At 45.8% G+C, this 18,090-nt stretch overlaps 1 protein-coding gene across 2 annotated transcripts in view; it reads right to left on the reverse strand.

Moving 5' to 3' along the window:
* Positions 1–14,283: 14,283 nt before the first annotated feature.
* TM9SF1 (transmembrane 9 superfamily member 1) overlaps positions 14,284–18,090 on the reverse strand; it is a 281,183-nt gene continuing 277,376 nt past the window's right edge. For both annotated transcript variants that reach the window (XM_086923727.1, XM_086923726.1), the window contains exon 6: positions 14,284–15,071. In XM_086923727.1, the coding sequence (XP_086779853.1) occupies positions 14,678–15,071 (394 nt within the window). In that variant the 3' untranslated portion in view covers positions 14,284–14,677. The remainder of the gene's footprint in view (positions 15,072–18,090) is intronic.

Raw genomic sequence — 18,090 nt, forward strand, 5'->3', positions numbered from 1 at the left:
GATTGAACTTCCTGCCGGAAGGAGGTGGCTTTCAACCAACCCAGGCAAGGTAAGGCAGCCGCACTAGCAAGCTGGCGAAAACCAGTGCCCGCAATATCCACTGCGCAGTCAATCATCTCTTCAGATGCTCTTTGTCCTAGGGCAGATGTCTGACCACATCTGCCGGTCGTAGCGGCCCAAAATGGCTAAGGCATTCGCCGCCCGTACTGTAGTGGAAGCCATGGTGGAGAATTTTCGTCCAATGGCGTCTAGACGCCGACCTTCTCTATCTGGAGGTGCGGTGATTGGAGACGTTGGATTACGGGCCCAGCGCTGTGCTGCCTGAGTTACAACCGAATCCGGCTTAGGGTGTGAGACCAGGCATGCTGGTGAACCAGTTGGGGCCTTATATTTCTTCTCAAGGCGCGGAACTTGGGCAGGTAACTAATTCAGAGCCTGCATGAGCTCCCTCCTTCCATATAAAATGGATTACTGGAATCGTGTGAACTTGTTTGAAAGGATGATTTTTGAAATCATAGAGGAAACAGTCCTTTTCTCTCTGTGTCCATGGCAATTTAAAGCGCTGAGCCGCTCTATCCATCAACAGATGAAAACTGGCAATATCTACTGGAGGGGAATCTCCAGATTCTCCTGGCGGACGGGAGGGCGTCTGCATTTGGTAGTTGTCTCACTCTGCCATGCCGGTTGAGGCATCATCATTATCCGTGTCATCGTGGACCTCTCCGTCCTTCCGTTCTGGAATTGCCTCATCATCTGCATCCTGTGGATACACAGTTGTGTGAATCTTGACCGACGTTTGAACCTAGGGTGAAGGCGTCGATGGCAAAGGTGGCGGAACAGTTGGCGGAGCTGTTGCAGTTGCAGCAGGTGATGGTCTAGGAGTACCTTGCGGCGTTGGTGGAAAACGCCGGTTGTAGTCCTCCAGCATATGCTGGAGATTTGAAATCAAAGACAAAGTTAAAGTAGCCATCGGAACTTGGACAAACTGTTCCTCAGCATGAGACTCCTGGTCGCCGCCTTCGTCGTCACTGCCGGAATCTTGACATTTGATGATGCGATCAGACGGACTGTGGGCCGCCCCTAAAGTGTCATCCACATCATTACCAGAGTCCGAGTCGGGCTCAGAGGTAGTGGCAAACATAGGTGAAGGAGGCTGCGGATCAGGAGCAGACAACTGGTGGCATGGCGTTGGTCGGCGATGGTGTGGAAGATCGATGCCGACAGATGCAGAAACTGAAGACGGTAAAGGCACTAGAGGCAACGAGGCAAAAGAAGATGGTGCCACCGTCAACAGTGCCGTCGACGTTATGATTGACGGTGCTGAAATGGCCGTCGATGAAGATAACTTCGATGAATCCATCGTCGACGGTAGGCTCGTCGACGAAGCCGTCGTCGACGGAAGTTTTCTAGATGGCAAAGCCGCCGACGAAGTCGTCGACGCAGTAGACACCCCTGTAGACGGAGCCCCCGTCGATGAAGCTTTAGTCGACGAAGTCTTCGTAGACGATGAAGACTTTTTTTTTTTTTTTTAAATGACGATGAAGACTTTTTGATGGATTTCGTCGACTATGCTGGTTTCTTCGTCGACGAGGTGATAGGAGTCGTCGACGAGTCTGAAAGGCCAATGAAACTCTCGTCAATGTAGAGGCCGTCGACGAGACCGTCGTTGACGAGCTAAAAACTGACGTCGTCTTCAGTGTCATCATCGTCGACGATGTATACACTGCAGATCTCGTCGTCGGAACGCTCGTAGACGCTCCCGTCGACGGCTAATCATGTTTAGGTTTTGAAACACGCTGTGAGGCAGCAGAAGACGCCTGAGAGCCAGGTCTTGTGGGCGCAGCAGTAGTAGGAGCTGGTGGGGACACCACAGGGGCGAAAGGCAGGGCCAGTTTCTTCTTTTTTAGAAAAGGAGAAGGCATATCCTGCACACTACCACGCTTAGAGGCTGCAGAGGAGGGTCTAGATTGAAAACTCTCAGCATCAGACAGAGCTGAATCCTTGTCTTTAAGACATTGGAGCCAAAGGAGGAGACGGCCTTCTCTGTCCTTTACAGTATTGTTAGAAAAGGTTCTACAAAACTTGCAGCTGCCAACTTCATGCTCAGGGTAGAGACAATAAATACATTTCTAGTGGGGGGTCCTCTTTAAAAAGATGCAACTTCCCACAAGAAGAGCAAGGTCGGAATAAAGACTTCTTACTTGACATGTTGAAAGTTCAGGAAACAAGAAGCAGTTGAGGTACAAACTGAGCAGAGCTCAGGGAGACTCCCTTCACACGACGTGCAGTAGAAAATCTGAGGGCTTGAGCTTCTGAGGAGAAGGTTCTAGAGGGTGCTGGCGCCCGATTGGCTGTAGTTTGGACTAACATAATGACAGTGATATGTTATAAGTGTTTTCTTTATCATGCATTCCTATGGAGGAATTGTTTTAGAGATTTCAGTTATGTATTTACTTCTAGTTTTATCTTATGTTATGTTCTCACATACATATATTTTTAGCATTTATTGCTATTTTATGTACCGTGGGACTTCCACTTCGATGACGGGGAATATTCAACCATGTGAATCTATGAAAGACACCCCTAATACTGGAGAACTGCTCCTGTCGCTCGTTAGGGCTGTAGATAGCTGCAATAGTGTATGTGTGGGGACCTATTATTTTATTTATTTTGAAGGAAAACAGTCATAGTAGATTACCACAGATGGGTTATACAGGTGTTAAAACCAATACAAAATACAGGTAATAATATAGGGAAAACAATAATGATTAAAGGCACATATAGGTAGAGATAGAATAGCAAGTTGCAGGAACCAGAATGTTTTTGTAGATAGGAAAATTAATAGAATGTCAAGGAGGATTCAAAGGACATAGTAGGAAGTGGGTGGTAAAGAGAGGGGGGGGGGAAGGGAGGCGACAAAAGTAAAATGGGGGTGAATGGGGAGAAGTCGAAGGAGGGAGGAGGAGAAGATGTCAGAAGGAGATCAGGGATTTAGTTTCCCTAGAATGTAGTGAGCAGATACATTTTACGGTCTTTTTTTTAATCTGGAGTAGGAGGGGTTGCATCGACGGTCTTTGGGTAGGGCATTCCAGATGGTTGGGGCCTTACATGACAAGGAGCGGGATTTTGAAGCAGCTTTTTTCAGTAGGGGGGAATGAGAAGGAGAGTGTTTGAGCTTCTCAGTGTTTCGGGCACAGCCAGCTTTTTTAAAGTTTAGTGGAGAGGTAGGATGGGTGCTTCTGGTAAAGAGCTTTGTGAGTAATGCAGGCAATTTTATACGAGGATCTGCCTTCAATGGGGAGCCACTTGAGGGACGGGGAGATGTGGTCCATGCGTTTACAGTTTGTTGTTAACCTGGTGGCAAGGTTGAGAAAGGATTTGAAGGGGTTAGGTGGATTTTGGGGGTGCCAGAGAGAAGGGCATTACCATAGTCTATTTTAGATTGAAGTCTTCAGCTGGGATAAAAGGTTTGATTTTTTTGAGATGCCGGAGAGTGAAGAGAGCACTTTTTGCAGAGTTCTTGATGTGGGAATTAAGTGTGAGTTTATTGTTGATGGTGATGCCTAGTGATTTAACCGAATCGGCGAGGGAGAGAGTAGTTTAGCGCATTAAGGTTGGCGATACATGTTTGGATGGGGAGAGTTGTTTTTGGGAGAGAAGAGGATAATCTCAGTTTTGTGAGGGTTGAGTTTCAGATGATTGTTGTGGAACCAGGTTTGGATCTAGGTTAAGGCCGAGTTAAGGTGCAGGATATCCGCATAGGATTTTATTTTATAGTACTATTGGGTGTCGTCAGCATATAGGTGGTATTTGATTTTTTCTTGTTTGATTATCCGGGTAAGGGGTTCCATAAAGAGGTTAAAGAGAGCGGGAGAGAGGATGGATCCTTGAGGAACGCCAAGGGAAAAAGCGGTTGGGCTAGAGGCGCAGTTTTTAATTTTAATTTGTTGGGTTCTATATTGAAAGTAGGAAGTGAACCAATTAAGGACAGTGCCACTGAGGCCAAAGCGATTTTTGAGTGTGTTTTGCAGGGTTGGGTGGTAAACTGTGTCAAATGCCGCAGAAAGGTCAAGAAGGATGAGTAGGTAGGTATCACCCTTGTCCAGGGCAAGGTGAATATCATCGACTATGTTGAGAAGCGCGGTTTCCGTGCTGCACCCTTTGCGGAAGCCAGATTGAAGGGGGTCAAGCAGGTTGAACGTGTCAATGTGCTTGTCAAGTTGGAGGAGGGCACATTTTTCCAGGCTTTGGAGAGGAGGAGGTTGGAGATGGGGCAGAGATTATTAGGGTCATTGGGGTCAGCTTTGGGGTTTTTGGGGATGGGAGAGATTTGCCCGAGTTGAAGGGAGATGGGTACATTCTCTGTTGAGAGGGAGGCGTTGATGATGTTGGTCCAGTAAGGGACGATGACATGTTTGAGATTTTGGATGAGTGCGGAAGGGAGAGGATCTTTGATGTGGGAGGAAGGTTTAATTTTGGCAAAAATGTTGAAGACCTCCTGTTCTGATATAGGGTGGAAATTTTGCCATGAGGCATTATTTTTAAGCGGAAGGGAAATGGGTTCTGGAGCGGTAAGAGAAGGGAGGGGTGGAGAGGGGCTCAGGGAAGTGTTCAAGGGGGAAGTGAAAGGGGTGCGGTAATCAGGGGTGGTGGAGGGGTGAGCAAAAGTTGGCAATTACTTCGCATTTGTTAGTGGAGGCAACCGGGTTAAGGGGTGCCGGGCGGTTTGGTTTCTAATAATATTGAACAGTTCTCTAGGTCTGTGTTTGGCACGAGAGAGTTGAAGACAAAAGAATGACGCTTTCTCTGAGAAGATGTGTTTTTTTGTAAGAAGCTCTCGCTGTTCTAAGAAGGGTAAGATGGAATGGGGAGGGGTGTTGTCTCCATGTTCTTTCCGTCAGTCTCAGCGAGCGTCTTTCTTTCTTAAGGTCTAGTGTGAACCAAGTTTTAGAGGGGGCATTTTTTAATGTTGTAGTTTTCAAAGGGGCAAGTTGGTCTAACACCTCTGTCACAGTTTTGTTGAAATGCTCTGTGAGATCATTAGCATTAGAAGTTGGGGAGTGGAGGGGGGGTGAGACTAAGTTGGGATTGGAGTTGATGTTCCAGTGCGCCAGGAGGGATTTGTTTAAAGTTTCTAACTACGATTGTAGCTTTATTTATTTTTATAGGGGCAGGAGGGGCTGGGGGATATATTGTGAACAGAATGAGATGATGGTCAGACCAGTCGATGGGGATGATGTTGGATAGGGATGTCAGATCTGGGTTGGAGATGATTGCGTCTACGATAGCTCCTTTGGCGTGTGTAGGGGAGAGGCAAAGTTGCTTGAGGTCGCTAATCTCAAGGAGATTATTTACGAGGCTGATTGCTGGGCCATTAGGTTCGTTTCAGTAGAGGTTGAGATCACAGAGGAAAAGGTTTTTGGAGCTGGAAAGTAACGATTTAGTAAGGAGGTCGAAAATTCTTCTGCAAAGGGAAGGGGTTCACCCGGGTGATGATAGATGTTATGCATTCGTGTAGGGGGGGGGGGGGGGGGGGGGAACATTTCATTTTGAGTTTGGCGCCTAAGTATTCGAAGGTTGTGTAGTCAGTGTTATTAATAGGGAAGAGTTGGAGTTTATCTTTAAAAATTATAGCTAGGCCACCCCCAATTTTTTCAGGTCTATCTCTTCTGAGAATAGATTAGCCGGGGGGAAAGAAGGTCGATGATGTGTGTCGAATGGTCTTTGAGCCAGGTTTCAGTGAGGAAGGCGATATCGATGTCTTCGAATGGTTTCTGAGATTTCAGTTGAATGTCGGACAGCTGAACTGCAGTTTACAAGCATGCAGGTCATGAGTTTGGCAGTGTGGGGGGATAATTGAATACTAGTGAGTTGAGGGGGTTTGGGTAGCTAAGAGGATCCGGGATTCTGCTGGTCCCCAAAATAACAGGGATATTGGAGTGAAAGGGGGGAGATTCCTTTGGTGGGAGGTCGTTAAGGTAGGAGAGGCAGAGGGTGGATAGGTCAGGGGCGGAGTAGGTGTTAGAGGTTCGTAGGGGTCTGTGAGAGCAGGAGAGGAGTTTTAACCCATATTTGGGCTCTAAGTGTTTTCGTGGGTTAGCATAACAATACCCTAATAGCTAGCGCCCTGCCTAGGACCTCCACCTGAGTGCCCATCACCTGACGCCAAAAGTGAGTGGCGAGTAGGATTGCTACCCCAGCCTTCTTACCCCCAGAAGAGGAAAAGAATTGCCTGTCGAACCACCCAGAGCGGAGTCTCTTCCAGTCAGCCCACAATAGGTGAGTCTCTTGAAGCAGGCAGATGTCACTACCTGATTCCTTCAACAGTGTCAGCAGCGCAAGCCTCTTCACCAAGGAGTTGGGGCCTCTAACATTGAGACACAGGATGTTGATTTTAACTGTTGACATTGGTACGTGGACAGAGCTTCAAGCCAATTGTGGGCGTCGTCCACGTCCGTAGCAGCTTCCTGTCCCTCATCCCTGCCCTGGCCTTCTCCCACCTCCCCCAGGAACCACCCCCACACCTTGCTTAGTAATCAGTTGCTTACCCCTGGCCAAGAGGATAGGGAAGGAAAGATGGAAAGGAGAGAAAGGATAAAAGAGAATACATAAAAGAAAATAGAACCGACAAAACGGCTGTACTCGCACTATCGTGCTTGGGTCCATGTGTCGGACATCGAGGTGGAGCCCGTCTTGCTGGAGCCGGTTTTTGTCGTACCTGGTCCGGACTCATGTCTGCAAAATTAGAGAAAGAGCGTGGTTGTGGAATCTACTCTTCAGCTTCTGGGGTGTCCAAGGACCCTTCTCTGTGCTGGAGCTGTCGCAGCAACTCCTCCCGCTCTTTCTTTCTTTCTGTAGCAGTGGGTTTAGAAGAGTGAGACGATTTCGCCCTTCTGCTCCTGTTTCGCCCTCCTGTCTTCAGCTTGCCTAGCCTGGCGGCATTTTCCTCAGTAGCCCTGAAAGTGTTGTTGTCTGCCAGCTCCAGGCCTAGCACTTCCTGTGCCTCTTTAAGGGAACTAACAGAGTGAGTCTCCTGGCCCCAGACAAAGGACAACTGAAAGGGGTGACCCCAGCGATAGCGAATTACTTTGTCCTGCAGGAAGGCAGTGGCCGGTCTCGGGGATTTGCGTCTTTGGAGTGTGAGTGGAGACAAGTCCTGAAAGATTCCGATCTGGAGGCCTTCGTAGGCTATGGTTGCTCTGCCTCTGGGGCCCGCCATAATGATGTCCTTCTGCTGGAACAAGTGGAGGCACATAAGGATATCCTGGTGCGCTCCCGGGTCGCAGGCTAGTCGCCCAGTGCGATGGGTGCGGTCCAACACAATTTTTTTCTCCTATAGCTGCGGCGCCGCATGCTTGAAGAGCCGGATCATCCACTCTTCAAGCTTTCCCCCATCAGGGAGAAGAGGAACACCATTAATGTGGATACTGGATCTACGGGAGAAGTTTGAGGTCTTCAAGTCGGAGAAACAACTCCACGTTCTGATCTTTTAGCTCCAACAGCTCCTGGGTTTGCTCGGTGAGCTCTTCCTCCCGCCGATCACCATTCCGTTCCAGTGAGTCCACCTGATCTCCTAGCTTCTGCATCTCTGCTTGGACCTGCTTCATATCGGCAGCGACCTCCCGTTGCAGGCCCGCGAAGTCGTCTTGGAGTCCCAAACAGTTGCTCCAGGAAACCACGGGTAATAGGCTCGTCCGCCTGGCCTCCTCCATGGGTCATGTCTGTTTCTGGACCCGGAGAGCCTTGCTGATCCATCTTTTTGGACCCAGGCTTCTATAGGAGGTCCTTGATCGTTGGGTCTTTTTTTTCCCCCTCGGTGTGTGCCCATCCTCAAGGGCCTTGCTGCACTTGCAAATGCTGTGTCTACCTCTGGCGAGCTTCCCCAGCTGCTCTCGAGCTGTACGTGACTGCGGCCTGGTATTTATGACCCCCTCTATGCCTTGTGGATCGTTGACCTCACATCTTGCCCCACAAGTGGGCCCCGGGAGATTGGAGGGCGCCTCTGCCCCATCCCCACAACTCTAACATCAGGGTTGATCTGAGGGCGCAACCTGCACCATTACAAGCCAGCTTGCAAGAGTTTTGGGGTAGCCCTCCTTCTCCGCTAGACCGCTGCCCTAGCAGCACGCCCCCTGTTTGGGATCCTTGTCCCTCGTGCTCTCTTCTGGCTACACACTATTCGCGGGCTGTTACATGCCGGAGCCGCCCCTCAGAGGCCTGGCGTCTCCCTTTCGCTCTGGACCATTCAATATATATGCAGCTGCCCGTGTTGGAGTCGAGGTTCAGAGTCCAGGACTAGGCCCGTCTATCTTGCACTGCCTCGCTCCAGCCGTACGCCGCTCCAGGGGGCCGTGTACATTCACCTCCAGAGTAGGGGTTGAAGTTGTCTTGGGGTCCTTCTCTGCGGGCTGCAGGCTAGAAGGCAGACTGATGCCTCCGTTAGCGCACTCAAAAAAGAAGGTATGCTGCACTCAGATGGTTTTAGTGCGCTCCGGGCAGGCTGCTTCAATCGGCTCCCTCCAGGGCATTGCTCACGACACATGGTCTGCAGTCACGCTGCTCGCCTCACCTTGGGCACAACGTTGCTCATGGGATGTCCCCACTCGGGCCTTGCTCGTCTGCACTCTGACCTCGGAGCAGGTCCCCGGGGATCGCGTCGTCGGCTCAAGCCGTGGTACCAGGCTCAACCGCCATGTTAGCAAAGCTCAGCTCTGCTCCGTCTTCGGGCCCGGTAGCCGTCCAGAGCGTGCACCAGCACTACGACTCTGCTTACTGGTGTGGTGGGGACAGCAGGACACCGACCTGTATCCAGATTGCTGCACGCAGCTGGGAGGTTTGCACACGGGTCTCTACGGCCTCCTCAGCAGTGCTGTGCCCTTCCTCCGTTCGTACTGGCTACCGCTACGCTGATACGATGCGCAGGCCTGACCACGCCGGGCGCTGAGCGCCTCGATGTAGGCCTGACGCGTCAATGGGCCTTCCACAGTCCCACAGCGCTTCGGAGCCCCTTCAGGGAAGGTCTCTGTGCCCGCTGCAGATTATTCTATGTTTTGGCCCGCATCTTGGCCGAATACCATTGCAGTGGACAAACTTGGTCAGTTTGTAAGTATGATCACTTGGGTGATAAAAGGAGAATAGTGATTCTATGTAGATCCATCAGGTGGTAATATGCCGGGTTAATGGTACTTCAAATGCAGCATGAAGGGCAGATCAGCACCAATAAGTCACACAGGCTGTGGTCTTGCACCTTACCCATGTACAGCTTATAAGGTCTTAGAAACAAATGGTGGAGGATTTGATCAGGGCAAGGGTCTTCCCTCTGCTTTTTTTTTTTAATAAAAAGGAAAATTAGGACTACCTGCTTGAGATTACTTGATTGAGACACATGTAGCCAGGTAATGAGGCTGGCAACAATAAGAAAGTTTATTATGACTGCATCAGAGTTTTATATATAACTAGGTGTGGAGGGAGCGTTTTTTATAGGAGTTTTTTAAAGATTAATTAAACCTGAGCAGTTGGCATTAGTGATAGCCGGTGAGGTGGCTCGATGGAGCTCCAAATGGGCAATGTAGAGTTTAAAAAGGGGCTCTGGTTGAAAGTGTTCTAGTAAATATTTATAAAGTTATTGCGATTAAATCTGGGAAGAACAAGGGTTGAAAGAGTAAGATCTTTACTGATGTGAAACTGTTCCTTGGACAAACAAATGGATTTTACAATCTTACTCTGGATAGGTCATTTTGGCTGTAAGGTAGGATTTTAGCCTTTATTAGGAATGGGAAAGTGGGTGTGGTCTTGATGGATTTGCTATCCACCAATGTGTTACGGTGTATCATCCCCATCGTATCAGTGTGTCGTAGCCACTACTGTAACACTCATTCCCCTAACCTCTGCTGATCTTAGAAACGCAGTTATTTGCAGTAGAGGTCTTAATTTTCATGCCATGATTTGCTGTATTTTTAAGTATGTTGGCCATTTGACATAGCTTGGAAATAATGGACGTTAAGGACCACTAGGGTAAAGGTTTCCAATTCAGAATATTTCAGGTTCCTAAGCCAGAAGTGGGCAATGACTGGTCAATGACCAGGCATTTGATGTCAGCAGAGACGGACAGCCTTGTGTAGCCCAAGCAAAAAAGAAGAGGCTAGTCTGGTGACTGTGTTGGATTCAGTGAAAACAAAAATTAAGGCTGTGCCTGGTTTCATGGGTTGGATGCTGCACAAGCAAGTTTTAGCTTAGTAATTCAGGTCAGCAATTACTCTTTAAAACAGGAGTTAGAGGGGCATCTGTCCCACTGCTGAGGCTCCCTGGAAGGCAAGATCAGCTCCAACATTGAAACAAGTGCTGAATATATTCACTCACAAACCACCTCCACAAATGTAGCTGCACAGCTCTAATAAGACTAGAGACAGCACCTTAAAAATCAGATTGGTATTTTAATATTAAAGATATTTTGAGCTTGAAAAAAAATAAAATAATCATAAAGCACCAAGAAAAACCAAAACCAAAAATAAAAGTGCAGTTTGTATCATATACATATGTTTGCGAGTGTGTGTGTGTATATATATATATATATATACACACACACACACACACACACACACACACACACACACGCCGCAGAGAACCGAGTATTTCCCAGAGTTAGGTGGACAGCAGCTCCAGTATACGGCACCCTTTGACACCAGCAAACTCGAACTGCTAACCTCAAACATCTGTTTTCCTAGCAAGGTTTTGTAGCTAAAAAGGGGCAAAGTCTTTTGCCATTTCTACAGCAAAGACTTCGCTATAGAAATGGCAAAAACATGCTCCCTTTCTACCTCGGTATGGACCGCATTGTACTTTTCCTACGCTTAAAAAGAATTCTAGAAATGGCCAAATACTTTGTCCCCTTCTACCTTGGCATGGATGGCACTGTTCTAATCCTATGCTTAAAAACGTTGCTAGAAAACCAGACATTTGGGGGAGCAGTTTCAGCATCGCTGATGTTGTAGGGTGCTCTATACATCAGCTGCTCTCCACCTAAACTTAGGAACTACCCAGAGTTTTCTGCTTCTTTTTTGCATACTTTATACAGCACTCCAACCCTGAAAGAGCATTGCTTTGACCTATACTGGGTGCTCCTGTGTGTCTGTACAAAGCTAAACCTCTCTGAAGAGCTACGAGGACAGTGAAACGTGTCAGATGTTGCTTTTATTCATTCCAGGTTGGCTTGGATGGTAATTTATCAATCCAAAGCTTTAATGATGTGCCTGGAGTGGTAAAATGCTTTTGTTATTTTACATACTGGTATGGATAGCACTGTACTAATCCAATGCTTAAAGACTTTGCTGTAGAAATGGCAAAAGACCCCCGCCCTTTCTAGCTCTGTGTGGATGGCACTGTGCTAATCCTATGATTATGGACTTTGATAGAAAAACAGGAATTTGAGGTGAGCAGTTTCAGAGTGTCACTGGTGTTGTAGGGTACTCTATAATGTAGCTGCTCTCCACCTAAACATAATGTTTGATGCTGCATTTAAACCCTAAAAGAGAATTGCTTTGAAATATATTATTTATATATAAATAATATATCAAACCAATACCCGTTCAGGGTTAGAGCACAGTAAAAATCATATATATATATGAAGACGTTCCTCTGATATATATATATATACATACATACATACACAACCACACCTTTTGGATAATGTACTCCAAATTAGTTTCATTATGCTGAGGCTTAAAGCCTTCACTGTCAAAACCAAGAACTTCAGGCAAAAGTGAAACCAGAGAGGCAGACAATGGATATCAACATGGAACCAGCAAAACCAATACACCACTCTTCATCTGCATTCAACTGGATTTCAACCAATGCTCCACCAGCACGATACACTGGAGACTCAATTAGAACATTTCCTAATGCACCCTCACCAGAACATGACAAAATTCTTCCACAGACCCACCTGTACATATTCAGAATGCCATCTCAACTAGAATCTCTCCTAACGCACCTCCAAACCAACAAGAACATAAAGAGAACAACCACCCGTGCATCCAAGCCCAAATATTTATCTTTTCAAGCTAGCACACATTTAAATCAACAGGTCACAGAAGTAAACATTCTTTACACTGACTGCGTTACAACGAAGGTCATCACTCCCCAGGTTTTACTCTGCAGCAACTTTTACAACACAGGGCTTTCCACCGCAAGTCATTACAAAGCCCCAGTTGAGTGAGAATAGTAAATCGCGTTGTAATGGGGAATGCGTTGTAATGACTTGCGGTGTAAAGCTCTGTGTTGTAAAATTTGTTGCGGAGTGAAAAATGCGGGGTAATGGCAAGCGTTGTAAATGCGTGCGGAGTAAAGTGTCATATTCGGTCACAGAACAGGTTTATAACAATGTTTATAAAAAATACCCACCAGGAAATCCTCTCACCACACTTACCAGAATATGTTCCTTACTTTTCTGCTAACCAAACCATGAAATGTTCCTGTATTACCTCCTTCAGTAAATGTCTCTTTTCCATGATTTGTCATCACAACATCAGAAAATCTTTTAACTGTTGATCTCACTTGACGATGTTCTTATCTTTTCACTACACTCTATTGGATATGGTCTAACATTTTCAAGTGTCCAACCAGTATACTGGCCATTGTTTCCTTCGCTAAGTCAATATATCATCCAACCCAGCTCAGATCCTAAAAGGCACTACATATTCTCCTTGCTCCACAAATGCAATACCCAATATTTAATCGCACTCACCTGATATGCAGGCTAATATTTTGCCTTAATTAAATGACACAAGGTTACGTTTCACTCCCTTTGCCAAATTAGATTTCCCAATGTCCCCTTCACCCAATATTTCCTCAGGGACCCAACCTATGGCCCTGTTTAGCCTTACCCGATCATTACACTGCCTAGTAGTTTTCCTCACACAGCTAATATGCATATTGAACAACCTTAATTTACAGCTCCCTGTGCTTCTCTACACCCTTAAAGATCCTGCTCAATTGATCCATTCAAATACCTCTCGCCACTTTTATCCCAACATCCACGGATCTACCAACTCTTAATCGTTCCAGCACCAATCAAAACATGTCCGATAGTTTGCACACCATTTCAAAATAAACCCTTACTGTTTCCTCCACCATGCTGGCACACCTCACCACTCTTACCTAAAACAGACACTACCCTAAAACCATATCTTCACGCATAGGACCTGTACCCCAAGTATTAAAAAGGGAAGCAAGTGATAGTCACAGATACTGTTCAGTGGACCCTGGATCCCAGGCAACTAAACACACTGAGGTTGTAAAAGATTAATTAAGCAACCTCACTGAACTGCTTCTTTAAATACATTCAGAAATTCACAAAGTGAGCAGGCTACCAAGAAATAACAAGAAAGTGACCTTTAACTTCAAAGATATGGCCAGAGAATTAGTTCATTTCTTAAGGATAAACATAATAATCACAAATGCGAATTCCTGAAAAGGGAATGAACTGGATATTGCCAAGTGAACGGTTAACCTAACTGTGTTGCTACGATATATACTGTAGAAAAGTATATTGCAAGGTGGAGGAGGTGAATAAGAAATAGCTTTTGGAAGGGATCTAGATTGTTAGGGTGTGACCTTTATAGACAGAGTAAAGATGACTTAAGGGTGTAACCACAGTATAGCCTGATGAAAATAGTTTATATTATAAGGGGTTTTCAAGCCAAGTTAGGCGATACTATGAGAGCTAGGTGAAGGAGGTGATATTATCTAGGTGGTAAAGTGTTAGGCAGAAAAGGGAGATTGTAAGGTGTCAAATAATAAAGTCAGGAGGAAGAGCTGAGCTCCTGGAGGTGTAACCAGGATACGGCCAAGGGAAGGTCTTAAAAGGATGCAAGAGGACATACTCTGTGAAAGGAAGTGATATTAGAAGGATGAGACCTGAATGTTGTCGGGGGGGAAAAATATCAAAGTACCATCAGCATATATCCCAGGAAAAGAGGAGATAATGGAAAAGATGAGATATCATCAAGTAGCAACCATGACAGAACAAGTGTGAAGAAGGGATTGTGTTGGTGCGTGTCCAGAATGTATTAAAGGTTATCGTCACTGTATCAGACAAGGAAGCTAGAAGAGGTGACCTGATGAGGGTGGGGTCAGGATATAGCCAGCCATAAGAAGTAATCTAACCCAAGACTTTCTTTGAATACAGTTGATTTGCAAGATCATTTTGTCAGGGTACAATCTAATGTAAGAGGTTTTTTACAGGGTTTGACTGAGACAGCTATAAACAATGCGATCATATCAGAATGGGGATGACAAGAAGGACATGTGCATTTAATGATCACATAAGTAAATATTAAAAGTGCATCCTTGGTATACATCCACACCCAAGTCGCTGAGCCAAAACACTGTGGGTGATTCTGGCATCATCTTAGTCTTCCAACAAGCTACTGCCCCCATACACTCCCATAAAAGGTAAAGGAATGGGTGAACGTTTGAATAGGAATGAACATTAATCATTGTAAAGCTATAAAAGTAGGCCACATTGAGAGCCCCATGGGAGTTCTGTTATATACATTCTAGAAATGTCAGTCTAGGGAGAGGCAGACCATCTCGCACTCCTCTATCCATATCTTGATGTCTCCATTTCATGCAAGTCTTGACAGTCCTTTCGCCAAACAGAAATGTGAGGCCACTGGCTTCAGTCCATCTTAAGGTTGACATAGATGTACCGGATAAACTTGAGAGAGGCAGCAAAGGAAACCGTGCCAAGCATAAGGAAGAAGACATAGGCAGTTAAGAAAGAGTAGCCAAAAAACTCCACACTCTGTACAGCTCCAGACATGTTGGAACGTCTGGAGTAGTAAAAGATGGAGTAGAGAAAGATGAAGACTCCTGTAGAGCCTGTGCTGAGCACTGAGCGCCACCACCAGCGGTAGTCCTCACCCGAAAGTTGGAAATAAGTTAGAGCAATAGAAATGCAGGCTCCCACGCTCAGTAGAATGGCAAAGACGATGAAGAGGATTCCGTAGAGTGTGTACTGTTCACGCCCCCACACTGTGGCAAAAATGTAGTAGAGCTCCACGGAGATGGCACTGCAGTAAAAGAGGAAGAAAATAGGAGTTTAATGATACAAAAAACAGCACAGGAAGAAACTCATCTGTGATACATGGATAAGCAATTGAAGAAACTTTAGACCGGGAACCGGAGGAGATAACAGCACAATATCAATGACAAATGAAGGCTTGACAGAAGATAAGAGAAAGAGGGGAGGAGCACATGAATGAGGCATACATATCAGAAGCCATGCAAAGAATGCAGAAATAGGATAGGGAACTTAATAACATAAAAGACTCAACACAAGAATCTTATAAAGAGAAACACAAAGGGGAGACACGCACTGATAACATGTGCAGATATTACAGAAAATCCAAAGGGAAAGTAGCCAGAGATGCGAGAAATACATTCAAAAAGAAAAGAACGAGAGGTAGGAGAAGAACATCACTGACACAGAAAATAAAGTAAGATTAAGTGAGGAACAAAAGAGAAAAGAACATTATTAAAATAGGAAATGGGGAGGAAGATATAAAGGAGGACATAAGTGACAAATGGAGAAAACTAACAGAGAAAGCCATGAATGGTCAATTGCAAAATTCCAAGCAACAATGTGAGTATCTTAAAATACCATTCCTTTTAGGCAATACTATAGCAAATGGCATGAAGGCAGGTAGCTAAGAAGAAATTGTATGAAGTTAAGAATACAGAGATGGGAGATTAACTGTTATTTCCCTTGCATACTCAACAAGTGATAGAGGGAGAAATAAGACACATGGAAGGACATTGGTGACAGTGTGTGACCACAAAACAGTCGTAGATTAGAGGGAAGAAATAATTTATAACCAAACTGAAAATCAGCAGAGGAAGATATGGCAAGGAACCAGGGAAAAAAAACATGAATGAATCAGAAACCTGCACGAGAAGCCGGGGGACGTGTACAGATTAGTTCCTTAACACACTGAACTACACTGTAATGTCTGCTCTGCAGCTATGCATGTATGGTCGTATTACCGTTAGGGAAATCAAAATAATATGTCGAGACCTGGTTAACAGAAAGGTCTAGGCGTTTGGTTGTTGAATTAACTTCCCATGTTATAGAATTAGGAAAAGCTGCTGATTCAAGAAATGGCAAAACTGCTGCTTTTAATAATGCCCTTCTTTCTACCTAATGCCCTTGCTCTGAAATAATATCAATTCCGTGTGCTCTGCTGATTCAAGACATGGCAGTACTGCTGCTTTTAATAATGCCCTTGTTTCTACCGAATGCCCTTGCTCTGAAATAATATCAATTCCGTGTGCTCTCTCTCTACCTCACTTTACTCTCTACACTTTTACTCTCTACACTTTCAATCTCTTCATTGTTAGTTTATCATTCACCAGCCCATATCTTGCAACATGTTTGTTGGTGACTTTATTTTTTTAAAGACTAGACCCAATACAAAGCGAGCTTAGATCTTTTAGAGCAGCTAATCTTGCTTTATCTCATGAACTAGGATCAGTGATCCAACTCAGTGGGAGGCTAGCAGGTATTCTTTGAATGTGATTTTGGCTCTAAGCCCCGGCACTAGCAACAACCTCTCCATCAACATCTACTTCTTGACCAGACTATGCTTTCATCAAATTTTCTATACTGAACTTTTCTAAAATGGCAAAATGCAGCCCTGAGCAGATTTGAAATTGCACCTTTACTATAATAACACTTCGGACACTGGGTGAGACATTCCATGTCATATCAGTTATGTTATGTTAAAATATTTTATACCGTGCACGTTCACCGGAACGGTTTCATGGCGCTCATAACAAATGCAGAGGGCAAGGGCAGGGGTTTACTCGAATGCTAACTGAAAAAGAAACGTCTTCAGTGTTCTACGGAAACAGTCGTAGGTAGGGCAGTGACGGAAGGAGGGCGGGAGGGAGTTCCAAAGTTTGGGGGCCAGAAAAGAAAAGCAAAGGCCACCATGTTTTTTACGTTTGATTTTTGGGGTAAGCAGAAGGTTATGTGAGATGGAGCGAAGGTCTCTAGTGGGTGTGTATCGCTTCAAACTAGAGGAAATGAAGGCAGGCGCAAGGTTGGAGAGGGCTTTGAATATCATACAGCCAAGTTTAAAAGTGCAACGTTTGGCCTCCGGGAGCCAATGCAAGCTCCGCAATAGCGGCGAGACGTGCTGATGTTTAGGCTGATGGTATACTAAGCGAGCAGCCTGGTTTTGCACCAGCTGCAGCCTGTGAAGGTGGTAAGCGGGAATTCCTGCGTACAGTGTTAGCAAAGTCAATTCTAGACATTACAAGAGCCATGATGACAAGAATAAGTGCATCTCTGGTGAGGAATCTACTGATTTTGCGTATCCTACGCAGATGGAAAAAGCAGGATGATGTTACAGCACTAATCTGAAGCCTCATAGATAAATCACCGGAGATGACTACGCCAAGACTCTTCACAGAATTGACAGGACGAGGAGGAATCCCAAGTGATAGGGGGCAAAAGCTGTCATTCCATGGGTTGGCAGACCCACCCACCAGCACAAGCTCAGTCTTGGTGGGGTTTAATTTGAGCTGGCTGTGAGACATCCATTCTGAAATGTCTAGCATGGTGGTTTGAAAACTAGTATGGGAGGAAAGGGAAGTGTCAATGGGGAATATTAGCTGCAAATCATCCGCATAGTTGAAGATTGTGGCAGAGGATTTGCGAAGGGAGACTATTAGGGGCTGCATATACAAATTAAAAAGCAAAGGAGATAGGGCGGAGCCCTGAGGGACTCCGCAGGAGAGGGGAGAATAAGAAGCAGAAAAAGTAGACAAGTGTACGACCTGGAATCGCTTGTCCAGGAAAGATCTGACCCAGTCGAGAGCTACGCCCTGAATGCCGGCATTGTTGACACGGTCGATCAGTATAGCATGATCGACCGGGTCAAAAGCCGCCGACAAGTCCAACAGGACAAGGGCTTGAGAGATGTCTAGGCCTAGAATGGATAACCCTATATTCAAAGTGGCCCCTAGTTCTGTCCAGCATTAGACCGGAATAAACGTCAGGTCAAAGCAGCCAAAGAGATACACTGC

Source organism: Lissotriton vulgaris, chromosome 5 (assembly GCF_964263255.1).
Source record: "Lissotriton vulgaris chromosome 5, aLisVul1.2, whole genome shotgun sequence".
Taxonomy (NCBI): domain Eukaryota; kingdom Metazoa; phylum Chordata; class Amphibia; order Caudata; family Salamandridae; genus Lissotriton; species Lissotriton vulgaris.